Source organism: Myotis brandtii, unplaced genomic scaffold (assembly GCF_000412655.1).
Source record: "Myotis brandtii unplaced genomic scaffold, ASM41265v1 scaffold325, whole genome shotgun sequence".
Lineage (NCBI taxonomy): Eukaryota > Metazoa > Chordata > Mammalia > Chiroptera > Vespertilionidae > Myotis > Myotis brandtii.
In genome coordinates, this window is record NW_005362486.1 from 1,460,582 (window position 1) to 1,485,893 (window position 25,312).

The following is a 25,312-nucleotide window of genomic DNA, read 5'->3' on the forward strand; positions in this document are numbered from 1 at the left end:
CGGGGCTCCCTATGGATGTGCGGGTTCCGAGCGTGCCTGTTAGCAATCAGCCCCCCGCGGGGCCAGCCTCGTGTGAGTAAACTTTCATATCCTCACTAAGTGATGGCCACTGGTACAGAATGACTCTCCCGGACCTGTTGGAGGTTGATTCCTTAATCAAAGCTTCTGGCTCTCCTCCACGCTCTCTCCCCGAAAGGTTATCATTCAAGAGAAGAAAGGCGCTTTGATTTCTGATGCTGGGCTTGCCAGCTTGGATCCGGGGCTCCCGGGAGGTGGGCGGGGCGGGGGGGGGGGACCCCGAGCCTGTGTTCAGATCCCAGCCCTGCCATGCTCAGCTGGGCAAGGCAAGTCATAAGGCCTCTCCCCTCCCCATGCCCGCGTCCACACCGTCTCAGGTGTTGTGAGATTCGGAGAGATCTTGTATTTGTCAGTGCTTCTAAGGCTGCAGGGGTGTCAGCTGCTGCTACACCCGTGTTCTCTGACCATGTTCCGGCCCCTCAGCAAGAGGCCCCCTGTCTAGTGAGGGCTTCCATGGCACTTTCTGGAACCAGTGGACCTTCCTTCCATAAGGCATCTTGGGCAAGAACACCGGGTAGACCCAGCCCGCGCCATGACCCTCCCCTCTCTTAGAGGCGTCCCTGACCACAGCTCCCTGCTGTCCTCGCCTCCCCGCTCCTGTCCCGCACACCAAGTGGGAAAGACACATCTGCACGTCCTCGTTTTTTGAAGGCGAAAGAAGCAATGGCTAATAATCCACATCTTCACGTGTGAAAATTAAATCCCCAGATCAACCTAATTTATAGCCTCTTCTTGGGCGTCTCCCTCCCCGAATATCTGGAGAACTACAGGGGTGGGGTGGGCGCGGGGTGGTGGGGGCTTGGCAGGCCTCCTTTCCCCTCAGTCTTAGTTTTGGGGACGATGTTGACCCCCCTAGAGAAGAGAAAAGAGATGGCCTCTTTCTGCCTGGCCTACCAGCGGGGCCTCTGTGAGAGCCGGGCACACAGCTGTTGAACATCTGGCCCCATTCAAACATTAATCACCAATTCCCAACGACCTCTCAGGAAAAGTCTAAAAGCCTTCCAGGCGAATGGCCTTCCGCAGCCCCTGCTCCTCACGGGATAAGTAGGCTGCTGACAGGCCGGGGCGGGAGCCTTCCTGGTCCTGCCGCTCGGTCACAGTCCCCACAGAGCCGTGGCCCACGGGGATCAGGTGTCCATGTGATAGAACTGTTACCCCGGAAAGTGTCCAGCTGACATCATCCCCCTCCCCAGGCCTGCACCTCGCAGAGAGCATACTAGAAGCCCAAGGAGCTGCGTCTACAAATCCGTTTTACCGGCCCCCACGCTTACAGCTGCGCGACCCTAAGCGTTATTTAATCTTTTGGAGTCTCAGTTTCCTCTCCTATTAAACAGGAGTAATAATAGTAATTACTGCATAGGATCTTATGATTGAAGAACATAATATATGCAAAGTGCTTAGCCTAGAGACCAATAAGTCACAGGTAATCAGCAAATGGCAACTTCATTGTGATGGTGAATTAAGGGAGCCTGGCCCCAGGCAGGTGAGCCCGTGGTGCTACCAGCCAGTGGAGGGGAGGCCGGGCTGTTCCCAGCCCCGCGTTGGAGGCGGGCAGCTTCCAGATTCCATTGTGCAGAGGGATGTGTAGACTCCGCCAAGCTTGGGGCCCACACTGATGCCCAAGTGGTCCTGAAGCAGGTCCCATTCTGAGCCAGCGGGTGGCCATGTTGGAATGCTAAATCATTCATCAGCTGGGAGAAAGGCCCCAGGCAGGGTCTGAGGGTGGCCACCTGGGTGTGCCAGGCATGGAGTCAGGCACCACGCTTTGTCATCACAGCTGAAGGATGCTGGACAAACTCCTCACACTTCTGAAATGCCCATTTCTTTATTACTAAAGACAGGCATAATAATACCCACCTACATAAGGTCAGTGTGCGGGTGAGACAAGGTGAGGAGAGTATAATTCCCTCCCAGTGCTGCTCAGCCTGCTGTCTTTTTCGTGCCCATGACGCAGACTTGGGCCAGTGGAGCAGAGATTTGAAGAAACCAGAGGACTGGTGACCACATGGGCACCAGCTTTCCTGCGGGCACATGGCATCTGGGGCCACAGGGACCCCACAGCTGCTGGTGAGGACCTGCTAATACGCTGCCTGCCTTGCCCGCTGTGGACAGGGCTATGCCAGCCAGGAAATGGCCTGGCTGAGGCAGCTGAGGGAGGCAGGGCTGGCAAAGGGCTATGCCAATGTGGCCCTTGCTGTTGCCATAGGAAGCTGCCAGGTGCGTGTCATCTGAAGCAGGAGCCTGTGAGTATGGGCCGGTGGCCACAGAAACTTCGGGGGACTCTCCCAATGATTGTCAACTCTTCCTAACACAAGATAACTCCACATCAGCTTTTCATGTAATTCATTAATTTTAAAACGTAATTTAAGATCACAGCTGTTTCACGTTTCTCTTATAAGAATTTAATTGGTATGCAATAGCACAGTTAATTAAATACAAATCAATAGTTTAAAACAACTAATTGATTCTTAATATGAACAGGGAGGAAAACTTAGTTCTGATATAATTAACTCCTATTAAATAAGCAATGAAATAGCAATTACGTCTTTACAACAATGTAAAGTTTATGGGTCCTTTAATAAACTTACAACCAGCAAGCAATGAGAGTCAAAAATTATGAAACAGGTATTATTGGGCTATTAAACATTTACCACTCGCCCTAAAGGGCCAGGGCTGTGTACCAGTGCCCGTCGGGATTGCTAAACCTGGGCTCCGCCCCTCTCAGGGTCTGTATTATAAAGGTTCATCAGAAAACTGGTCTTCCCATGATGCGTGGGCAGCATCATTGCCCGGGATGTGAGTGCTTAGGCTGCAAACAGGACTAGGCAGAACCAACGCAGCTTAGCAGAAGGAAGGTCAGAACTTGGCAAACATGAGACCGGCATCCTTGGGCGAGGCATCACTGGACAAACACCTGGGAGCGAGGGAAGGACACCCAGCGAAGGCCAAACCCGTCGTGATCCGTGGCATTGGCAGCCCCGGGATTCCAGGCCTCCCCTGAGAACTGAGCCAGAAATCAAACCTGGATCCGGGCCTGAGCACGCCTCCCCACCAGTGCTTGAATGGTCACGTTACTTCTCCGCGCCTCCGATTCTGAGACCAAAAAGAGGGAACTCATTTCTGCCTTGCCTGTCGCAGAGCTATTGTGAGTGTCTAATGAGAGAGTGACTATGACAGCGTCAGGAGAAAATAAGTCATTTCACGAAACTTGAAGTAATACCACAGTATCGCCGTTATTACTAATAAGAACTTTAAAACCCTGAGGCTAGGAGAAAAGGCCCATCCGCACCCTCTGAAACTAAAGGAAAAGCCGTTCCATTTTCAAAGCTTTTTATTCCCCTCAGGAGGAAAGTCTCGCGTCTCCTTGACTCCTGTTCCGATGAATTACAATCTTCATTCGTTTCACCGCCCTCACTCCCTCGCCCAATCCACTGGGCCCCATATAAGCCCCCTGATTCCATTCCAACCTGGGCAGAAAACTGTTCGCTGCCCAAGATTTTCACGCTGGCCCTTTCATTAAATCAGCAGGACTGTGCCTGGGACCAGGGGCTCAGAGGTAATTTTTGGTTTTGTTTGTGTGTGTGTGTATGTTTTTTTAAAGGCACAGCGCAGACCTTCTGTCGCTCACAGCCTAGAGGCCAGGAGGCCCTGGGATGAAACCTTTCCTTCTCCCTTAGAAACACACTCTTTCCTAATACATGTTTCCTTGCTCGGCAGTATTTCCCAAACCTTTGTTCTCCTCACACAGCGCCCTCCACACCCCCGTCTGCAAGTGGCCCTGCACTTCGCTGTGACTTTTATTTTAAGGCGGGACAACTTGCTTCACGTGAATCATTTGCCACCTTCGGTGTCTCTGATTATTTGCTACTGATAAGTGCTCGGCCGAAGTCCACAGCCCCCACATCCATGTGGAGAAGACTGCAACATCTTACCGCTCTAAAAAGGGCATCTGTGCCCGGCCAGCGTGGCTCAGTGGTTGAGCATCAACCTATGAACCAGGAGGTCACAGTAGTTCACTTCCCAGTCAGGGTACATGCCCCGGTTGTGGGCTTGATCCCCAGTAGGGAGCGTGCAGGAGGCAGCCGATCGATCAATGATTCTCTCTCATCACTGATGTTGCTATCTCTCTCTCTCTCCCTCTCCCTTCCTCTCTGAAATCAATACAAATAATAAGTAAATAAATAAATGAAATGGGCACCTGTGATCTGGCTCCACCCTCGGTCTCAGTGCGGTGTGACAGGGAAGGTGGCAGGCTGGAGGCTGGCCTAGCTCACAACGTGCAGATCCCTGTGCTTCCTGTCACATCTGGGCATCTCTCCCTTCGTAGCCTGGTTAGTCAGGCCTGGCGGAGTTTCCCTGAGTCAAAGCAGGTAGTTCCTGCTTCCCGGGTTCTCACCTGGGTTCCCGATTCGCCTCCCCTGCCCCATTCCAGCCCTGCTGGCGCTTCATCCCTTGGACCCAGTGACCTCTAGTGTTCCTCTGGCAAGCCTCCCGGAAGCAATCCCAAATGGATGGCTAGCTACTTCCCACTTCCCTAAGCTTCCAACCTGCTTGCTTTTGCAAAGACTCAGTGGCTTCTCCCCACTTCTCAATAAAGACGAGGCCAGAGAGCCCGCTCCCTTAACAAATTCCTGCAGTGTGCTTCTCAGCGCCTTGTAATGTAGCTGCCTCCATAATTAAGACTAACCCACACGTGTCAAATTAAATGAGCCAGATACATTGAGAAATTGCCTCGCCCTCCATTTCTTTTCTTCATCAAGTTGTGGTGGTGGTGGTGGTGGTGGTGGTGGTGTGTGTGTGTGTGTTTTACTTTTTTTCCTGGTCATTTGCAAAACTCAAACTTGGTCAGTGAGGCTCTTACTTCAAACAACTGGACATGCAACCACTCTGGGGGCAGCCTATTATGTTGACATCAGATGGATTGAGCTGGGGTGGCAGCAACAACCTACAGCAAGCATGTCAAACTCATTTATTTGGCCCGTGTTAGCCTCTGAGTTTGACATACTTGGCCCACAGGGATCATCTGGATTCCACAGGTTTTCCCACACTCTAAATTTTTAGGAAAATTACACCCGCTCCATTTCCCTGGGAACTTAGGGGACTTTCCAGGAAGACCTCCAAGAAATGGACCTAAATCCATCCAGCACCTCTGCCCCCAGGCCTCAATGCTCCTGCCCCCAGTCACCTTCCCGGCTCAGTGCAGGAACTCAGACTCCCTCTCTCATTAGCAGCCGCTGCTGATGTGCTGGAGGTGGACATAAGAAGTCACTGGCAATGAGATTAAGAATTGTAGCAATTGTACGGCTCCGATGGTGAACAATTGCATTGCACTTGTAATGGACGGGCCAGCGCGGCCTGTCTTCAGCGTGCTGCGGTTTCAATACCGTCTCGGGCAAGAGGCTATTTATTTTTCAGGGGGGCTCAGCGCCTCCTCACAGCTTGTACTTCCACCGGCCCCCTCCTGGCATGCTGCATTCCTGCCTCTTGAAGGCTGTGGTTAAGAAGGATCCACAAATACTGTAAGTAAACATCAAAGAGGCTTTGATCCTCCTGCCCTCGATATAGCAGGAGCCCCCGAAGAAAGAGCCAGGGCCTTGGATGAGGGAACTTAACACCGTCAATTTGGGCGCCTGAGATGTGAGGCTGTTTGAAGTGAGGGCGGATTGGCCGCGCCTTCCGAGGAGGGACCGTGGAAGGAAAGGAAAAGAGGCGAGTGCCTTTGGATAAGGCACGCTCGGGTCTGCTTCTCTGGCTCTTTCCTGATAGTCAATAAACCCCTTTAAAGAATCAGGAGATCAAAGCCGGGGACCTCCCTGGGCCATGGCATTCAGCCACCGCCTGCCACGCTTTGTTTTTCCCGAGGGCAAGAACCGCCAAGCTTGACTCCTCTGTCTCTCCTGGGCCCTGGGCTCCCTTTCATCCTGCTGCTCTGCTGGGGGAGGGGGTGCTGGGCCACAGAGGTGGTTGGAGACATAGGGGAGAGGAGGAGCCCAGCCTGCCTCGGCTCCAGCAGCCTGCAAACACCCAGTGTTTTGGGAGAAGTTGCTGCACACGCCACTCCGTGGGAGGTCCTTCTCTGAGAAACAGAGGGAGCGCCTGGGTACCCGGAGAGGCTGGCAAGGCCCCGGAGAAGGTGCAGTCACACCCCGCCTTCCAGAAATCATGCCCTTATTCATTCCCCCGGTTCGTGGCGGCTGTCACATTTGTAGGACTTCTGAACAAAGAGGTAGGGGTGGCAAGTCTAAAAGAATAATGGGGCCCTAGCTGGTTTGGCTCAGTGGATAGAGTGTCAGCCTGTGGCGTGAAGGGTCCTGGGTTTGATTCCGGTCAAGGGCATGTGCCTGGGTTGCTGGCTCGATCCCCAGTAGGGGGCATGCAGGAGGCAGCCAATCAATGGTTCTCTCTCATCATTGATGTTTCTATCTCTCTCTCCCTCTCCCTTCCTCTCTAAAATCAATAAAATATATTTTAAATAAATAAATAAATTATATATATAGATATATAGATATATATATCTATATATATATAATAAACAATAAAATGAATAATGATATGTACCTCATAGGGTTGTGAAAATCAAATAAGGAATTTATGGTTTACAATTATGCCTGGACCAGAGTGGGTACAATGTAAAGGCTTGTGAAACAACTAAGTATATAAGAGCAACTAGTGCCACATCCCCTGCAAAAGGGGTTCTCTGATCCCTGACCCGCTCCCGACTCACCCAGCTCTGTTTTTCTTCCAGAGCTGGGCCTCCAGAAGAGAGGATGCTGTCTCGTGCTGGGCTACATGGCCAAGGACAAGTTTCGGAGAATGAATGAAGGTCAGTGAGAACCCGCCTACCCTCTCAGGAGTAATGTGGGGGGTGGAAACTATGCCCTACAGCTACAGGACCAAGAAAAGGAACCTGGGGCATCGAGAAAGGACAGCGGGCAGATCAGTTCAATTTCCACAAAGCTATTCATATAGTAACGTGGAGAGGAGCCGCTCATGCCTGAAACACAGTATGCTGACGCTACAGCACTTTTCCTTATAGGCTATCTTTCCTCCTCCCTTTGTGTCCCCTCCTTCTCCTCCTCCGGCTTCCCTGCCTTTTATTTCCCACCCACCCACCTGTTGCAATTAAATCTGCTTCTATCATCTTTTCTACTCCAGACCTCTTGACCTTTCTCCTCAGTCACTTACGTTTGTTAAATGCCGATTGGATGAATAGCACCTGACGGGGCACTTGGGTTGATACTAAAAGAAAATAAGGCCAAGTGTTTACACTTGCAAACCTGCCCTCTTGTCCAGCTCCATCCCCCCTACGCCTCCCACTTACTCATCCGCCTTCCTCTTGCTCCAAGTCTTTCCTCCGAGGCTGGACCGGGCCACAGGGAGCTTGGGAAAGGCATTGACATGGACGTGGAGGCTGGGGTGTGGAAGGCGTGCTGTCGCTCGTGGGCTTGCTGTCATAAAGAGCCAGTCCCCACCTCCCCGGCCATCTGTCTCTGTGAGCTAATCACCCTTCCCATCAGATGCCACAGACTGTTTGTCCGGATTCAAAAGTAGATCAACAATGGCTGGGGATGCCATTTATTCATTGAAGTCAGACACATGAAGCCCTGGCTTGCGGCCAGTCCAGCTTGTTGTGAGCTGGGCCCCTCCTCTCCCGACGCCCTGGGTTCCCTTCCAGGCATGGGGGAGGCGACTCACCTGTACCGTCTCTGTTCCCAGAGCTGGAACATCCATAGCACAGTTCTGAGGCACTCCTCAATGCTCTTCAGCGGGCTCTCCTCCCCACCCACAGTCCATGGCACCCACACCCCCTTACGCTCCCCAAACTTAATGCCTCGCCAGCTATAGGTTCGTCATCAGCACCCATCGTGGTGACAGTGTGACAAGAGGCAGGCCAGCACAATAAGCAAGAGGGGTATCGCCTCCCCATTTTGCTACCTGACTGTGTAAGAGGGCAGCAGCACCAAGAGACCACTTCCCATTTGTGGGAGCCCCAGGGCTGAGCCCCCGGGGCTGGGATTGTCTGCGGTTCTATTCCAGCGGTTCTCAACCTGTGGGTCGAGACCCCTTTGGGGGTCGAACGACCCTTTCACAGGGGTCGCCTAAGACCATCGAAAAACACACATATAATTACATATTGTTTTTGTGATTCATCACTATGCTTTAATTATGTTCAATTTGTAACAATGAAAATGCATCCTGCATATCAGATATGTACATTACCATTCATAACAGTAGCAAAATTACAGTTATGAAGTAGCAACGAAAATAATTTTGTGGTTGGGGGTCACCACAACATGAGGAACTGTATTAAAGGGTCGCGGCATTAGGAAGGTTGAGAACCACTGCTCTAGTCAGTCTCCCTTCCTGGCTTTCTCTGGCTCAGCCCACCCTCTATCCTCCCAACACAGCCTTCATGAGAGCGCTAGGCGCTAGGCGGTAGCTTCTCATCTGTGGGGACTGAGGCGGGTGCCTCTGTCCGTGGTGCTGAATAGACAGACACAGGCTCTTGCTGGCGATGCCCATGGGAGAAGCTGAAGCGACAGAGACTGGGGAAGCCAAAAAGGCCCGAGCTGGGCTGGATTTGAAACCTCAAGCTCTGGGGCCTTCAAAGAATCCTATCACGTGACTCATAAGCATGATTTGACTCCCCGCACCTTGCACGGGCTGCTATCACAAAGCATGACAGACTGAGTGGCTTAAACAACAGAAGACTATTTTCTCACAATTCTGGAGACAGAGAGTCCGAGATCGGGGTGCCAACATGTCAGGTTCTTGTGAGAGCTCTTTTCTTGGCCCACAGACGGCCACCTTTCCACTGTGTCCTCATATGGGGGAGAGAGAGAGAGAGAGAGAGAGAGAGAGAGAGCCCTCAGGTGGCTCGTCTTATGAAGATAATCCCATAGGATCAAGGCCTCCCCATATGACCTCATTTAACCTGAATCACTTCTGTAAAGACCCCCTCTCCAAGTACAGTCCCATTGGGGCTGGGACTTCAGCACATAAATTGAGAGAAAGGGGGACCCAATCCATGGCAAAGAGTCTGGATGCCATTGTCATAGCAGAAAGGAACAGTGGGAATACTCTGGCCCAGGAATTTGGAAAATGGTCAGAAAAAAAAGGAATCAGCATTCAGTAGAGAGGCACTTTTTAGATGTTGCTAAGGTAAAGAAGGAAGGGAGGGAGTCGGGGAGCACTGGACGAGGACCCAGGGATAAGACCAGGACCGGTGACGTCTGAGGACAGTTAGTCTTACTTTGTGCAACAACTAAGCGAAAACAGCATATTTAAAGTTTTTTCTTTTTAAAATGGGAAGATGCCAAAACAATATCTATTCTCTCTGAGCCCCCCCCCCCGCCCACCTCTAAACACATACAATCTGCACAAATGTGTTATTACTTTCAACTGATTACGGTTGGCTTGGTTAACAATGATAGACCCAGGCGCCTTACTCCAACCTACACCCTCCCCCTGGAGATGACTAATTGAGAATCACGCAAGATACTCAGAATGAGGGAGGCAGCAAGGCATCACTAATGGCTTGGGCAGCCAACACCTCACCTCTCTCTCTCTCTCTCTCTCTCTCTCTCTCTCTCTTTCTCTCTCTCCATGTGGCTCTCACCCCTCCCAAATGCCCCAACACATACACACACACACACACACACACATCCATGCACATACTCACACACAACCACACACACAGTAGCTGCTGCTATTTCTGGATGAAGAAGGAGGTGAGGCGGGGGGGGGGGGCTAACCAGCTAAACCATCACGTGTGAATGGTTACAAATCTCAACTAACCAGGAGGAGACAGGATAGGAGGGGGTGAGACCGTGGGGCAGAAGAGGAGATGCATGAAGTAGACGGCAGAGAAGCAGGAGGGACCTGGAGGGGTGGGCAAGGCTCCCCTGCTCCCATTCTGGACAGCCTTGCCGCATTATACATTTTTTTCTCTTTCTAAAACTCACGTGCCCAAACTCCAACACGTCTGCAGATAAGAAAAGGCATCGGCAAGCCTGGGGAGCTGTTTTATGGTTTATAATTATCTTGTACCAATACTGAAAATAATTATAACTTCCACATATTAATAATTGAACTGGAATAGCAGCCATGACATAGCTCAAGAAATAGAAATCGCTGTCCAAGCTGCACCATACACCTTGGTATAAATGGAACCATTGGTAAAAACAGTAAAAAATAATTATTTTTCTCCCGGACGCTGGAATCAGTGAGATATTAGAACAATTAGCTGCTGCTTCCATTAAAGATAAGGTGGTGATCATTATATTTCTAATTTAGAAGAGACATAAAAGCCTTACTTGTACTGTATTAAAGTGTATTTGTTCTGTTTAACAGTATTTCGTAGGGTGTCTGTCACCTGGGGAGAAGTGGTCTCCTATTTTATGTCTCCTTGTTAATCTGGTATGTTTTCCTATTCTTCTCCCTCCACTCCTCCCCCCTCCTCCTCGCTACTCCCCCCCCCCAAAAAAAATAACAGCTTGAGAAAAATAATGAATGAACAGGAGCTTTATAGATTTGGGATTTATCGTAAGCTAAAGTAATCGCAATTGGTGCAATTAAACTACACAAAGCAATAAAGAGAAAACATGATTCAAAGATCGTTTGAGGAGGCATGTGATAGTCCATGAGAGTTGCTTTATTGGGGGGTGGGGGGGCCGGTGCTTAAAAGCCTGCTTGGATAGAATGTGCAACATCTGCAGGAATGGAGGTGGTCAGCACTATGTGGTTTCTGTGCACGCGTGTGTGTTCTTTCCTGTTTGGACTCAACACATTTGTGGCATCAAATGGAGATTTGAACAAAAATTAATGGAGGGTAGACAAGGCAGGAAGAAATAAAACCAGGCCAGGCATAAGAATTCAGGTTTGTTTGACCTCATAGTCTTCATGTGATTAAGTACATGGTGCTTTAAATGGGAACTGCTGGAAGGAGATCATTTATTTATTCATAAAACAGTCATTGAATACCTACGAGCAAAATAATATCAATTTTAGATCTAGCCGGTTTGGTTCTGGATAGAGTGTCGGCCTGTGGACTGAAGGGTCCCAGGTTCAATTCCAGTCAAGGGCACATGCCCAGGTTGCAGGCTCGATCCCCAGTAGGGGACGTGCAGGAGGCAGCCGATCAATGATTCTCTTTCATCATTGATATTTCTATCTCTCTCTCCCTCTACCTTCCTCTCTGAAATCAATAAAAATACATTTTAAAAAATAATATCAATGTTATAGTAAGTTCCAGACGTGGTTCTAAGCATTGGAGCTTTTATAGTTAAGTAGGACATGGCCCCTGCCTTCCATAAGCTCAGGATAAAGACACACAGGGCCTTCTCCATGTTACTGCCCCCTCCACAGAGAGACCCTAAATTGGATCCTCATCTTCCCCCACCATTGGGCTCCATTGGGGCAACCAGCCTATTTGCTTTGTGGCGCTTACCCTAAACAAATGCACTAGACCAGTGGTCGGCAAATTCATTAGTCAACAGAGCCAAATATCAACAGTACTTCTTCAAAATAGACTCGCCCAGGCCGAAAACCGACTTCTGCACATGGGCCACAAAGTTTCAATCACACTGTACGCACGCCCGCACGTGGTATTTTGTGGAAGAGCCACACTCAAGGGGCCAAAGAGCCGCATGTGGCTCGCGAGCCGCAGTTTACCGGCCACGGCACTAGACCCTCTGCCACACCTAAAGAGACAGATAGGCAAGGATTCCCCTCCCTCTTTCCCTCCCTCCCTCCCCTGGCCCAGTGTCTCCCACCAGGAAGTAGTCAGCCAAGTTTAATTTAAGTAATTAATTAGTGCCATGACGGGCAAAGTCACCCGCAGGCGCAAAGTGGGTCCACACGTCTTCCTATCGGCCTCTCCTCCAAGTCCAGTTCTGAGGCTCCTCCTGGGAGGCCAGGGCCTAGGCAGGTCAGCAGAGCAGGGGGCTGGGAGGGGTGGCCCCCAGAAGGGCTCCCCCTTCTTTCCACACCAGCTTTCCTTCCTCACCCCAGGTACTGCTGGGCTGGTTCCCAGAGCATCTCTAGGTGTGTGTCCCCCAGATCCGCAAGGGGAGCCGTTCCCACGGTTCCCTCATCCCACACCCCCAACAGGCACACACACCACCTCCACCACCACCATCCCTTCATCTCCTGGCAAATCCCATCACCCGCTTCTCCTGGAGGTCCCATAACCACTCACCTTCTCCACGCACATGCCTGCCCAGGGCTGATCCTAGTCATGGGCAGGTAGAACGCTCTCACACTGAATCTGATGCGGGGCTCTGCCTGCCTCTCCAAAGCCTCAATGTTCCTCCCTTAGAGCATAACCAACCCCAGCACCTACAGCCCAGCCCAGCGACTCAGGGAGGCCCAGGAGCATGAGCGCCGGTCCCAGGTCAACAGGAAATTACTGGGAGACCCAGGACCACAACCCAGGCCTCCTCACGTCCAGTCCGGCGCCCCTGGGATTCTGAGAGAGCAGGCTGACGGTGAACAGAGGGGCAGTCCCGAACACACAGCTGGTTTGGTGTTTCGGGGTCGCTGAAAACACAAAGGACGTGGGAGGGGTCCAGGGAAGAAGGGAGGAACACAGGTGAGTTTCCAGTTGATGTGGGAGAAAGTCAGGAAAGGCCTGGAGCTGGGGGACATAGGCCAGGGAAGCCCATTTCCAAGGAACCAGCAATGCCATCAGGCCCTAGGGCTCCTGGGAGGAGCAATGAGGACGAGGAGGTGTAAAGGGAGGGGGAGGAGGCAGCCAAGCCCTGGTCCTTTTCATAAGCTGAGCCTGCACCCAGCTCACCCTCCCCCACAGCGCCCCCCTCTGGAGGGCGGCGGAATCACAGATTCCGGACCTTAAGAATCACAGTGCTTGGCAGGCGCACCTCCCAACTCAAGGGAAAGCAGACATGCCTCCCAGCGCCCTTGCTTTTGTCTTCCCAGGAAGAAACAAGCGCAATGGCTAGTGAAGGCAGCTTCTGTCCCCGGAGACGGCGGCCTCCACAGATGGCAGCCCCCACACAGGCTCTGGGTGGTACCCCCCTCCTAGTCCAGGCTTAGGGAACACACCTCCACCTCCACCCCTCAGCCAGGTGGGGACTCAGCCCTGGAGGATGGAATCAGGCGGCAGCAGCCCTGACTGCTTGGAGTCTAACCCATCTTTCTGCACCCCGATTCCCTAGTCCGTGAAAATGAGTCTAAAACGTCCACTGCTTCTTGCCTGTCCCCTGACAGAGGTGGTAAGGGAGGTGCCCGGTCGGCTCGAGCAGTGGAAGGAGCGCCCAGAGGGGGGCACCAGCTGCGTGACCTCGGCAAGTCCCCCCACACCCAGATTTCTACCTTCTTGTGTTCGAACCTGAGTCATGGGCTACGGTCACCTACAAGCCTTTAAAATGTGATGATTCAAAATCTATCCTGGCTCTCAACAGCCTTCTCCCACCCTGTTCTCACCACCGATCCCATAAATGCAAATGCTTTGGTCACCAAAGGAGCCAGTACTAGGACACGGACTGAATGGCTTTGCTCGGCAGCCTCAGAAGGCATCTTGTTGATTTTTCCTGTCTGTTCTCTGAGCGTGAATTCAGGCCAGCTCGGCCACTCGCTGGGTGGTGGAACGGGGTGGGGGATGGGAGGGGGGAGAAGAGAGGGGAGGACCGGGGATGGGGGAGTGAAGAGCAGGCCTACAAGGGTGGCCTGGACCTCGGCCCAGAACCCTGGCCCAGCGAGACAGGGTCTGATGGCCCGTGAGCCCCTCCCGTCTCGCTGTGCAGCCACCGCCGTCTGGCTTATGCTAAGGGCCCATCATTTTCTCAAGACCATTCCTCCCCTGCCTGCTCCAGCCCCCAGGATGTTGGCTAGTATTGTCATTTTGTTAGTTGGGGCTCTTGGGTGCGTTTTTTTTCTTATTTCTTTTTTCTTTACTGATGTGTTTTCTTCCACTGGGGCTGCAAAGCGGGTTATTTGTATAACATCCCTGTTTATTATTGATGGCGAGACTCGGATTTCCAGGGCACCTCATGATTGTTATTTAATTCGCTCGGCGTCTTAGAGCAGGGGCACTGCCATTTCACTCACTGCCGCAATCTGATGGGGGATTCCAGAACTTTCCCCAGACCCATTGCCCTGGCCACGATTCCTACTGGAAGCCCTGCTTATCTAAGACGATCCGGGGGGGCTCCTAGGCCGCAGACCCTGCCCAGCTCCTTTTTAAACACCCGTTTCTCTCATACCCACATTCAACCCTCGCCAAGACCTAGGAATATGACCTCCCAAGTATCTCTTGAATTTGTCCGCCCCTGTCCATCTCAGGGCCGATGGCTCATGTCCCCGTCACTCCTTCCCTCACCTGGACTACAGAAGGGCCCTCCTGGTTGGTCCTCGTGTCCGTCAGGCCTGACCCCTTCCCTCCCAGTTCACTTTCCACACTTGGGCAGGAGTGATATTTCAAAATGCAAATCTGATGTCACTTTGCTCTTTAAAAATATGTCAATGGCTTCCTATTGCTTTTAGGGGACATCCTTGGCGTGTTTCATAAGACTCTACAGCAGCGGTTCTCAACCTGTGGGTCGCGACCCTTTTGGGGTCAAACCACCCTTTCACAGGGGTCACCTAAGACCATCGGAAAACACATATAATTACATATTGTTTTTGTGATTAATCACTATGCTTTAATTATGTTCAATTTGTAACAATGAAATTGGGGGTCACCACAACATGAGAAACTGTATTAAAGGGTCGCAGCATTAGGAAAGTTGAGAACCACTGCCCTACAGGATCTGGATCCCACCCACCTCTTTGGCCTCCTCTTGCCCCTGAACACTGTGCTCTGGTGACATCAGCCATTGTTCAGCTCCTCATGCGGGGATGCTCCATCCACCTCCGCATCTTTGCCTGCCCTGGTCCCTCTTGGATGCTGGCCACACCCACCACTCCCCACCCCAACCCTTCACATGGTCACCTGCTCATCCTTCAGCTCTTGGCATTGGGATCCCTTCTCCAGTGCAGCCTGCTCAGGCCCCACCCGTCTATGCTCTCCTGGAGCCATACTCCTTCCCTTCAGAACTCTTAGCTCATATGTACATGCATGCTCACATTGCCGTTACTTAAGGACTCCCTGTCTCCCCTACCAGTCCCTAAGCTCCGTTTGGTCTCCATTATATCCCAGGAGCCCAGCATATTTGCACGGCGTAGACATTGCACGAAGAGCAAGAACAGCGACTGCTCTGCCCCTGGCCGGTGGCTCCCCAGATGCTGGGACTGGGTGGCTTGAGAATCATGGGCTCCTAGCAGAATCACTGGGAATCACCTGGAGAAGAGGAAACCGAGACGCGGGAAAGTAAAGTGACTTACCCAGGGCAACACAGCTGGCTAGCGACGGAGCCAGGGCTCAAACCCAGGCTTCCGGTCCTCTTGCCACTCCACTCTGCTAAGTCCTTGAGTGGCAGGTAGGATCAGCAGGCAGACCTGGGTTTGAAGCCCTGTTTGGAAGAGACCAGAAGCAAGGACCCCTGGAGGAAAGGAAGGGAAGTTGGGGTTTTTTTTATATAGACATGAAACACACGGAGGAAAGCCACGCCCCCTGGGACCCCAGCACTGTGCCAGGCATAGGAGCTTCAGAAAGGCGGGGCGTAGCTCTGTCCCCAGCAACTTTGCCCTCCATCCAGGGAGATCAGATTTATTTCATACCAAGTTGATTTTGTAGTTGTTTTCATTTTGGTTTGCTGTTTGGCATTGTAGTTAATGTGCTTAATCATTAAGCACTGTGGCTTGGGGGAAAGCTAGATTCAACTCGGATTTAGAACCATATCATTCAAGATTCCTGAGGCCCGAAGGAACCAATGGTCATTTGGTCCGCACCTCCTTCTGATGGCTCAGTATCCCTGAATACTGCGGTGCTGTGTGCTCATTACTTCACCAACCACGTACCAAGCGCCTACTCTGTGCCCTGCACTGGCTGGTGGGCCCTCAGCATGTAAAGACAGAGCCTGCCCCCAAGGACATCACAGCAATCCCAGTATAGTATCGTACCTGCAGCTAGGAATGTTCAGGAGATAAACGAGCGGAGAAGAAAATCCATTCAAACTGTGCACCAAGCGAGCAGTGCCCAGACAGCTTCCTGGACAATGTGCTATCAGAGCTGAGCACTGAGAGAAAATCCTATATAATAAAAGGGTAATATGCAAATCGACCGAATAGCGAAACTCGGTCACTATGACATGCACTGACCACCAGCGGGCAGATGCTCAACACAGGAGCTGCCCCATGGTGGTCAGTGTGTTCCCAAAGGGGGAGCGCCACTCAGCCAGAAGCCAGGCTCATGGCTGGCGAGCGCAGCGGTGGTGGTGGGAGCCTCTCTTACCTCCGCAGCAGCGCTAAGGATGTCCGACTGACGGCTTAGGCCCGCGAGGAACAGGCCTAAGCCATCAGTCGGACATCCCCCAAGGTGGGGCTGAGGGACCCCTCTCCCGAGTGCACGAATTTTGTGCACTGGGCCTCTAGTCGTATTATAAGAGGCCATTGCAACCTATGCTTGAATCCCTCCAAAGGCAGGAAGCTCACTACCTACCAAGGCCCTGGGCAGCTCCTCATAGGGGCTTTCACATAGAACACCCCTTCCACTCCAAGTGTCTACAGCTTTGTAATTCTGAAGTGCACAGCTGACATTGGACCCGGTGACCGAGGGAGCAGCCACGGGCAAAATCCTAGGGTCTCACCCTATGCCAGCGGTGCCTTGAGGAAGCCTCCTTTCTTCTCTCCCCACCCCTCCAGCTCAGCTAGCCTCAGAGGCTCCATCACTGCCTGCTGAGACCTCCCTCCACCCCCCCTCCCAGGGTGAAAGAGTCGGCATAAATGAGGGTGTTTAATGGCCTGTGTGCCATCAAGATTTTAGAGCTGTACGCTGGAATGAGCAGGTTCTGGCTGAGATGAATTATCCGGGGCTTTTATCAGAGAGAGTCCATAAAATCCTGAAGGAGCTGGCCCCGTCTCTACAAAGTGGCCATGTCACCTCACCGGGCCCTCACGCGCTGGAAGCTGTCATCGGGCCAACACCTTTTCTCCCTGCTCCACCTGCTTTCTTCTCTAGGCCTTCCCTTCTCACACGTGTCCGTTTCCATGGAAACCGTGTTGTGACGGGGAGGGGAGGAGTTTAATGACATTCAGAAGCACCAAATCAAGTGCATTTATATAATGGTTTGAAATACACATAATAGCCCCTGGAATATGGGACACGGTGACAGTTTCAGTAACTGCATACAGCGTGTGGGATAAATAGAGCGACGGAATCCTCCCGCCTCCCAGTCAAAGGCACCGGCAGTAACCACTAGTCTTGATCTTAAAGAGCAGCACTTCTCCACCATCGCTCACGCAAGGCTCTCAAACAGTCTGCCACGCTGCTCTCCTCTCACGGAGGAGGGACGCCGGCCGGGCCACCGGCCCTCGGCACCCGCCAAGGTTTGCCAGAGGGGGCAGGTGCAACCTCCCAGGAGCCACTCCCTGGGTGGCCTGAGTTCCACGGCACTGGTTGCCCACCTGGTCGTGGGATTGATGACGCCCCTCCCCCCCCCCCCTTGGATGCCTTCCCTTTTCCTTGTCAATTCCCTATCGTCCATCCAGAGCTCTCGGCCTCCCATGTGTACCTTACACGCAAGGCCTTGCTTAGATCTCTGGGGGAACCTGAGACAACACGGGGGTGCCCTTGTATGTTATTCATCTCCACGTCCCTCACAGCACCAGGCACACACTAAGATGCCCGATACACCTCCCAGTCAGACAAAAACAAGCCACAGAGCCGGAGGGTGCGACCTCCCAGGGAAGCGGGGAGCACGGCCGTTCTGCCCCGGGCTCCTGGGGCCCCACCCCCTGGGCTAGCTGCTGTAGGACAATCGCTCCTTGTGGTCCTTCCTATGGCTTTTTAAAAATATATATATTTTTATTGATTTTAGAGATAAAGGGAGAGAGAGAGAGAGAGAGAGAGAGAGAGAGAGAAACCTCAATGTTGAGAGAGAATTATGGATCGGCTGCCTCCTGCACACCCCACACTGGGAATCGAGCCCACAACCCAGGCATGTGCCCTGACTGAGAATCGAACCCTGACCTCCTGGTTCATAGGTCAACGCTCAACCACTGAGCCGCACCAGCCGGGCTCTATGCTTGTTTTTGTCTGACTGGGAGGTGTATCGAGCATCTTAGTGTGTGCCTGGTGCTGTGAGGGACGTGGAGATGGATAACACACACAGAGCGCCCCTATGTTATCTCAGGTTCCCCCAAAAACCTAAGCAAGGCCTTGCGTGTAACATCCACATGGGAGGCCGAGAGCTCTGGATGGACGACTGGGAATTGACAAGGAAAAGGGAAGGCATCCAATCGGGGGGGAGGGGCGTCATCAATCCCACGACCCGGAGGGCAACTAGTGCGGTGGAACTCAGGCCACCCAGGGCGTGGCTCCTGTCACTCATTGGCTGAGGGCTGCTCGGTGGGAGTCAGTTCCCCGGCAGGTGTGGGCTGCTCTGTGTGAGGGCAGGTGGCCTTCGCAGCTTAAGAGAGAGCCTCCGAGGAAGGTCGCAGGTCCTGGCGATTGGGAGCTCCCTGTGGGCACTGAAGTGGCCGGGCCTGAGGGACGCAGGTGGGGAGGGTCGGCCACATCCCCGAGAGGGTGTTGAGTCCAGTGGGGACACAGGCGTGTCATGAAAGAGCAGAAGGCCGGGCGGGGGAGCTGAGGACTGGGGACAGGACAGGAGCATAAGGGGGGGAAGCCGTTCATTCTGAGTAATATCGAGGGACTGCCAGGAAGTGGGAGAAATGGGGGGAGGGCGGGGCTAGGCGGGCACTTCCACACACACCACCTAGTCCTCACCCATCACAAGGCAGGTGCTGTTGTCTCCATTTTGAAGATGAAGTAACTGAGGATCACAAAGTTCGAGGCATCGCCTTGAAGGCACACAGCTCTTGCGTTGACCTGAAAAGCTAAGATTCAAGCCCTGGTCCTCCCACCTCCCCTGTCTCCGGAGCTTTGTGAGTGTGGGAGGTGAGCGTGGGGTGACTTCCCCCCTCACCATCAAGGGCAGACATGACCGAGCGCCCACTCTGTGTCCACGTAGATTTCCCCCGTGGCCAGGGCCTGCTCTCTCCCCTGTCTCCCCACAGGGCACTGCCCACAAACCCCCCTCAGCTGCTCAGGCTGCCCCATCTGCTCACGTAATGAGTTAGTGGCCGATGTGAGCCTTACACTTGACTTCCCAAAGAGGGTTCCAAGGAACACTGGTCGTAGTTCGTGCTCTAGGGAAAATGTTTTGTGGTCAAATAAGTTGGGGGAGCTCCTCGAACCATAGCCCCCTTTTGGGGACTCGGCATGCCCTTTGGTATATAAAGTCTGAGGACTTGTGTAGGAGAGACTTGTTTAATTAGGATTAACCCAGCTTCTCGCCGCCTTATTTAACCATGGAGCCTGTATTTCACAGAAAACCTATTAACACGCCGAAGCAATGCTGCTCCAGGGAAATGTGGGTGCACGGCCCCTCCTCCGGCGTATCTCCTGAGGCAGTGGGCTTGGAGCAGGTGGAGCAGGAGAGCATGGAGGGTGAGGACAGGGTAGAAAGCCTGCTTGTGGGCCCACCAGAGCTAACGTGCCCCCTCCCCTGGCTGCCTCTTCCCCTTACTGCAACCTCAGGGCAGTGAATTCCAGGTAATTCATTCAATATTAAGTGCAGTGGGTCCAGCCTACATCGGGGGCAGAAGGTATGTGGAGGGAGGGGCTCGCTATGGGAGAAGTAACGGTGACTAAGAATTTTCATCTGTTATTGATGATGTTCGGAGCTTTGCACGCCCATGTTGCTGAGAGGAGAGAATGACTATTGCATGAGTGCACGCTGAATGTGGTATTACGATGGAGTGGACAGGAAGACCCCTGCGTGCTCTGCCTCCCGGCGCAGCTGGAAGGTCAGCTCGGCTCTGGGACTGGACTCCAGGGAGCAGGGCAGCTGGTCAGCCTCCCAGCGGAGATGGGAAGCAGCCCGGCATGACTGGGGGGCGGAAGAGCCAGCGCCCACTGCACCCACCAGCTGGGCAGCCTTGGGCAAGTTCCTATAACCACCCCGGGGTGACTGTAAATGGGGGAGACAGGGTCAGCCCTGCACAGCTGTGAAGTCTCAGTCTGAGTTGAGCTGTTTGGGAGAGGCTTGGTAATGCACACAGGTGGGAAGTAGTATTCATTTATTCACTCAACAGATGTTTATGGAACACCTACTACATGCCAATCACTGCCACAGCCATTTGTTTATCATTCACTGTGTCAAACACCGCATTCACCCCTTTATACACATCACCTCGTTGTTTAAAAATATGTCTTTATTGATTTTAGAAACAGAGGAAGGGAGATGGGTAGAGATAGAAATATCAATAAGAGAGAAATATCAGTCAGCCGCCTCCTACATGCCCCCCACTGGGGATCGAGCCCGCAACCCAGGCATGTGCCCTGACCGGGAACCAAACCATGACCTCCTGGTTCATAGGTCGATGTTCAACCACTGAGCCACGCCCGCCAGGCCACATCACCTCATTTAATCATCACCACAGTCCTGAAAGTATCTGCTCTCACTCCCGGGTCCCACATAAAGATGTGACATTGGGGGAAGATGAATCACTTGCCCAGAGCCATACAGCGAGGAAAGGGCAGGGCCCAGGGCTGCCTGGAGCCACCAGCCTTCATTCTGCACTAAATGGCCCGTGCTGGTCCGTGGTTGCTCGCAGAGCCAGCGGGGCACCCTGCCTCCTCCCACCGCCAGCCCTTTCCTGTTCTGTTCATGCCTGGTGCTCCCTACACCACACCCCTTCCTCACCAAAGGAGACCACCTCCCCTCTTTGGCCCTCCAAGAGACCCTCCCTTTGTTTTCCATCCCCCCTCCCTTCTTCCACCCTCCTTGATGGTCTGTTCTCCATGACACGGTTACCATGGAGTTCGGATTTCCATCCCCAACCATTAGGACCGTGGCATCCCAAGAGCCTGACAACCTGTACCTGTTATCTGGGCCATCTGTCGGGTCGTGTGAAGTCAACCGCTCCCATCTCTAGGGCGCCCTTGGAGGGTGGAGAGAGGACAGGGGTGGTGCTGGGGTTAAACCCGACCACGTCTTCCTGACAGGACCCTCAGTCCACCACACGGCACGACACGCAGCCCTCTCTGCAGACCTCTTCCCCACGGGCAGCTTCCTGTTATCTCGGCTCATTCCTTCTCCAGAGATGAAGAGATTGTTTTAAACCTGCCGCCCCACCAACTCCGCTCCCGGCTTTCCAATGCCATTAAGTTTCATTATAACAAATAAACACCACAATGACATTTATAAGTTACCACTGAGCACAGAAGCACAAATATGAAGCAGATAAACTGCATTTGATCCAAATAATTACTGCAGGCAATACCGGGCTTCGTCTGAGCTGGCAGCCGGGCACCGAGTAATTTATTAGATTGCGTCAGGCAATGCTGCACGTTGCGTTTTTCATTATTGTGTCTCTTCCCCTCTCCCTGGACTAACTAGGTTAGAGGAGTTTAGACCGTGCGCGGCCAAAGACAGACTTTGCTCAAGCAGATTAAGGCTGGGAATGTCGGCCGAGTGCCCGGGAATGGCTACTTCCCAACCATCGCGGCCCTTGCGAGAAAAGAAAGGGTTTAGGATGATCTCCATGCTGCCAGCCAAGGCCAGTTCCCTGCGCCCCGCCCACTGGCCCAGAAACAAAGAAGACCCTTGGAGGGAATAAATGGCAGGCTTGGCTGGAGCCCCCAGGACACCAAGCCTGGGTTCCCGCTGCCAGTTCCTGCCAGGTTGCTTTGTGTTCAGCCAAAGGCCCTCGGTACCAGAAGACCCTGTCGCCCCCGGCGGCTACGGGCCAGCCCCAGCCCCGGTCCCAGACCCCTCCTGCAATAAATAAAGAGAAGGAAGCGGTCTTCCCGCCAACTCTGCAACACAAAGCTATGAGAGCTGGCTACCAGCCGCCGCCTCCCTGCCAAAACCCCAACTCATAAAGTTTGATTCAAGGGGTTACAATGCCTCCTGTGGAGTCCCTCCTGCCCCATTCTCCCAGCCTTAGTAAATTACCCAATAAGCAGCGAGGACCTGTAGTTATTGTGCAGTTAAACGGGATTTGCCCAGTAAATCCTGAGCAGAGTACTCACGGTGATATACAGTAACTAATTACGGGCATGAATTCTCTCCCCAAGACGCCGAGTGTTGCCGAATATTGTTGCCTTTCGGGGAGGCGGCGAGAGCTGCTCTGCTCCCTCCGGTGAGGCTGGAGTAGCTCTCCCATCGGAGGAGCTGTGGCGCAGCCTGGGGCAGTCCTTGCTGGAAAACAGACATGTCCTGGGGGCAGGCAGGAGTGGGCCTAGTCCCCCCAAAAGGACTCCCATTTGCAGCCCCCGATCCTGTGCCCAGCAGAAGGGCCTCGCCGGGCACAGCAGGTCCTCCCTAAGTCATCCCACCACAGACAGGAGGCTCAGCACCAGGTGACTGCTGCAAAGGCCCCTGGGAGCCACTCCCCAGCCCAGGACTGAGCTGAGGATACATTGCCAAGGGCCTGTGAATGAGGGTGCAGGTGGGTAGAGTTCAGAACACGGCCGTGCCTCGGACTGCGTCCAGGTGACGTTTGCCCTGAATTGTGGTCCCTGGAGCTGATCTCAGCCCCGGTGCCGGGACCACCGGCGTTTTCTCTGGCTGAGTGTGGTTTGCAGGTGGGGCAGGGCCTCTGCCCAAGGCACGAAGCAGTTACCTGTCAGCTTCTGTTACTGGAGCCCAGCCTGGGACAACCAGAGGACGATTGTCAGTCTGTTTTCTAAAGAGGGACCTACAGGGCTCACCAGCCTCTGTCTTACCTGGCACTGTCGAGTAAGGTGGCCCAGACCCGGGGCCGGATGCTTCGCCGCCCGCCTCCAGCACACACTGCGACCTTGGACGGGTTACATGGCCGACCTGAGCTTGCATTTCCTGATCCATAAAATGGGAGTGATTCTCTGCCTCTCGGGGTTGTCGATGTAGAAATAGCTAGGCCAGAATCGGGGCGACTTCTGCTTCCAGGAGCTCTGGGCCGGCCAGCTCTCTCCTTCCCACCACCTCGTCCTCTGTGATGCCAGGGCTCAGTGACGTAGCCGCAGCCTCCTGGGATCAGGGAAACCCCTCAGCCCGTCCTGGCCCCCAGCAGTCCTGGCCCCCACGCTTTCTCTCCTTCCTCCCTGGGCACCTCCAGCACAAAATCTCCTCTTTACCAGCATTTCCACTTCTAATTATCAAAACAAAGACCAGGATATGCCCGGCTGGTGTGGCTCAGTAGTTGAGCATCAACCTAGGAACCAATAGGTCACAGTTCGATTCCCGGTCAGGGCATATGCCCAGGTTACAGGCTCCATCCCCAGTGTGGGGCATGCAGGAGGCAGCTGATCCATGATTCTCTCTCATCATTGATGTTTCTATCTCTCTCTCTCTCTCTCCCTTCCTCTCTGAAATCAATAAAATGAATATGAAAACAAAGACCAGGGTAGCATTTACAAATTCGTTTTATTCTGCTTTCTTTGCTGCACATTCTGGGGGTTGACGCAAATAATCTGAGCCCTCCCCAGGGCCACTGTGAGGTGGTGAGGGGGAGACCACGTGACATAGAAGGGGCTGGGATGGAAGGCACCCGCTTGCGGTGGGACCTTGGCATTCCGGCCTCTCCATCAGAGCCGATGACAGCCCTTCCACTGGGTGTCGTGAGGGTGCAGGAAGCGAAAGAACGTGTGTAAACTGCTTTGTGACGTATAGAGCGCACGCCAGAGTTAGTTGTGGTTAATACCCCGAAGCAAGCAGAAGGCGGGGCGCAGAACCCCAGGGCAGGGAGAAGAATCGCTTTTTTAATTAGAGTACATATATAGTCTGCTCTCAATTATCTGTTGGCAAATTGTCCCCATTCCTGGAAAATGCTATCGCCAAGATTGCTTAATGAAGTCCTCTGTTAACATTTCACAGTTTCTTAGTCGGTTCTTATTTGCATGAGGCCCAAAGGGAATGGAAGTCTTTTAAAAGCAAAATCAGCTGATATCCCGAGTTCCCTCCTAGGGAAGGTGTGAGCCACAGACAGTGAACCGGAGACAGGGGAGGGTGGCCTGACCCCAGCTGTGGGCCAATCCCAGCGGTGATGTCCCCACTGGCTGAGCTGGATGTAAAAGGAGGCTCCGTCATTGACACTTCTTTTATATATATATAGATATATTTATTGATTTCATAGAGATAGATAGAGAGAGAGAGAAACATCATACTGGGGATCGAACCCACAACCGGGCATGTGCCCTGACCAGGAATTGAACCATGACCTCCTGGTTCCTAGGTCAACACTCAACCACTGAGCCACGCTGGCCGGGCTGGCACTTTTTCTTTAAGCATTAAAAATTCCCAGAACATCAACACGTCCCTATTCAAGCATGAATACCAAAATGCATTGCAAAGTTGAAAATAAATGTTACTAAGAATTATTCATTATTTTAGAATGTCCATCATCTCGGATTATTCACACCCTCGCTCCTCTCCATCGACGGAGATAATTGAGTGGATGGTATTTGGGCTCCCAGATGGGACAAATTTGGGGCCCAGCGATGAGATGATCTAGTTCCGATTGGGAGCGACTCCAGCCGCCAGGAGGTTCCTCTATGAGCACCAGGTCTAGCTGGCGGTCCCGAGGCCGGGTTAGTGAGTGACACAAAAGTACCTCGTGCTTCAGGGCCAGCCTGCCTGAGCCGCGCAGGGCACCCTGGGCCAGGCCTGCCGTGGGCCCGTCAGTGGGACAAAGCCACGTTGCCCTTCACGGACAGCTAGAGACCGTCTGAGCTGCACGGGACCTTCTGGTTCCGGAGCATTCCATGAGGACCATGGAGTCCCTGCAGAGGGGCCAGAGGGCTGGACTCGGCCCCTCCGGCTCCACCCCAGCTCTGCCGCCACCCACCTTATACATCGGGGTTCTGTGTGAGATTCCATTGACAAAGGGTTGGATGCACTAAAAAAAGAAAAGTGTGAAAACTACGGACCTCATCCAACTACGGACCTTCACTGTGCAGTTCAGAAAGCCAAGGCACCCGGAGAGAAAGAGCAGCTCGAGCAATGCGACAAGTGACAGGGCCAAGACTAGTGTCACCGGGCCCCCTGAGCCCTCTGCTGCTCCCCCTGAGCTCCCCCTGCTCCTCCTGAACCCCCACTGCTCTCCCTGAGCCCCATGCTCCCCC

The 25,312-nt window shown here is 53.1% G+C and overlaps 1 protein-coding gene across 3 annotated transcripts in view; it reads left to right on the forward strand.

The window, feature by feature from the left end:
• Positions 1 to 25,312, forward strand: part of KIRREL3 (kin of IRRE like 3 (Drosophila)) — a 498,221-nt gene that overhangs the window by 383,212 nt on the left and 89,697 nt on the right. For all 3 annotated transcript variants that reach the window (XM_005870878.2, XM_014543406.1, XM_014543407.1), the window contains exon 6: positions 6,824 to 6,901. In XM_005870878.2, the coding sequence (XP_005870940.1) occupies positions 6,824 to 6,901 (78 nt within the window). The remainder of the gene's footprint in view (positions 1 to 6,823; positions 6,902 to 25,312) is intronic.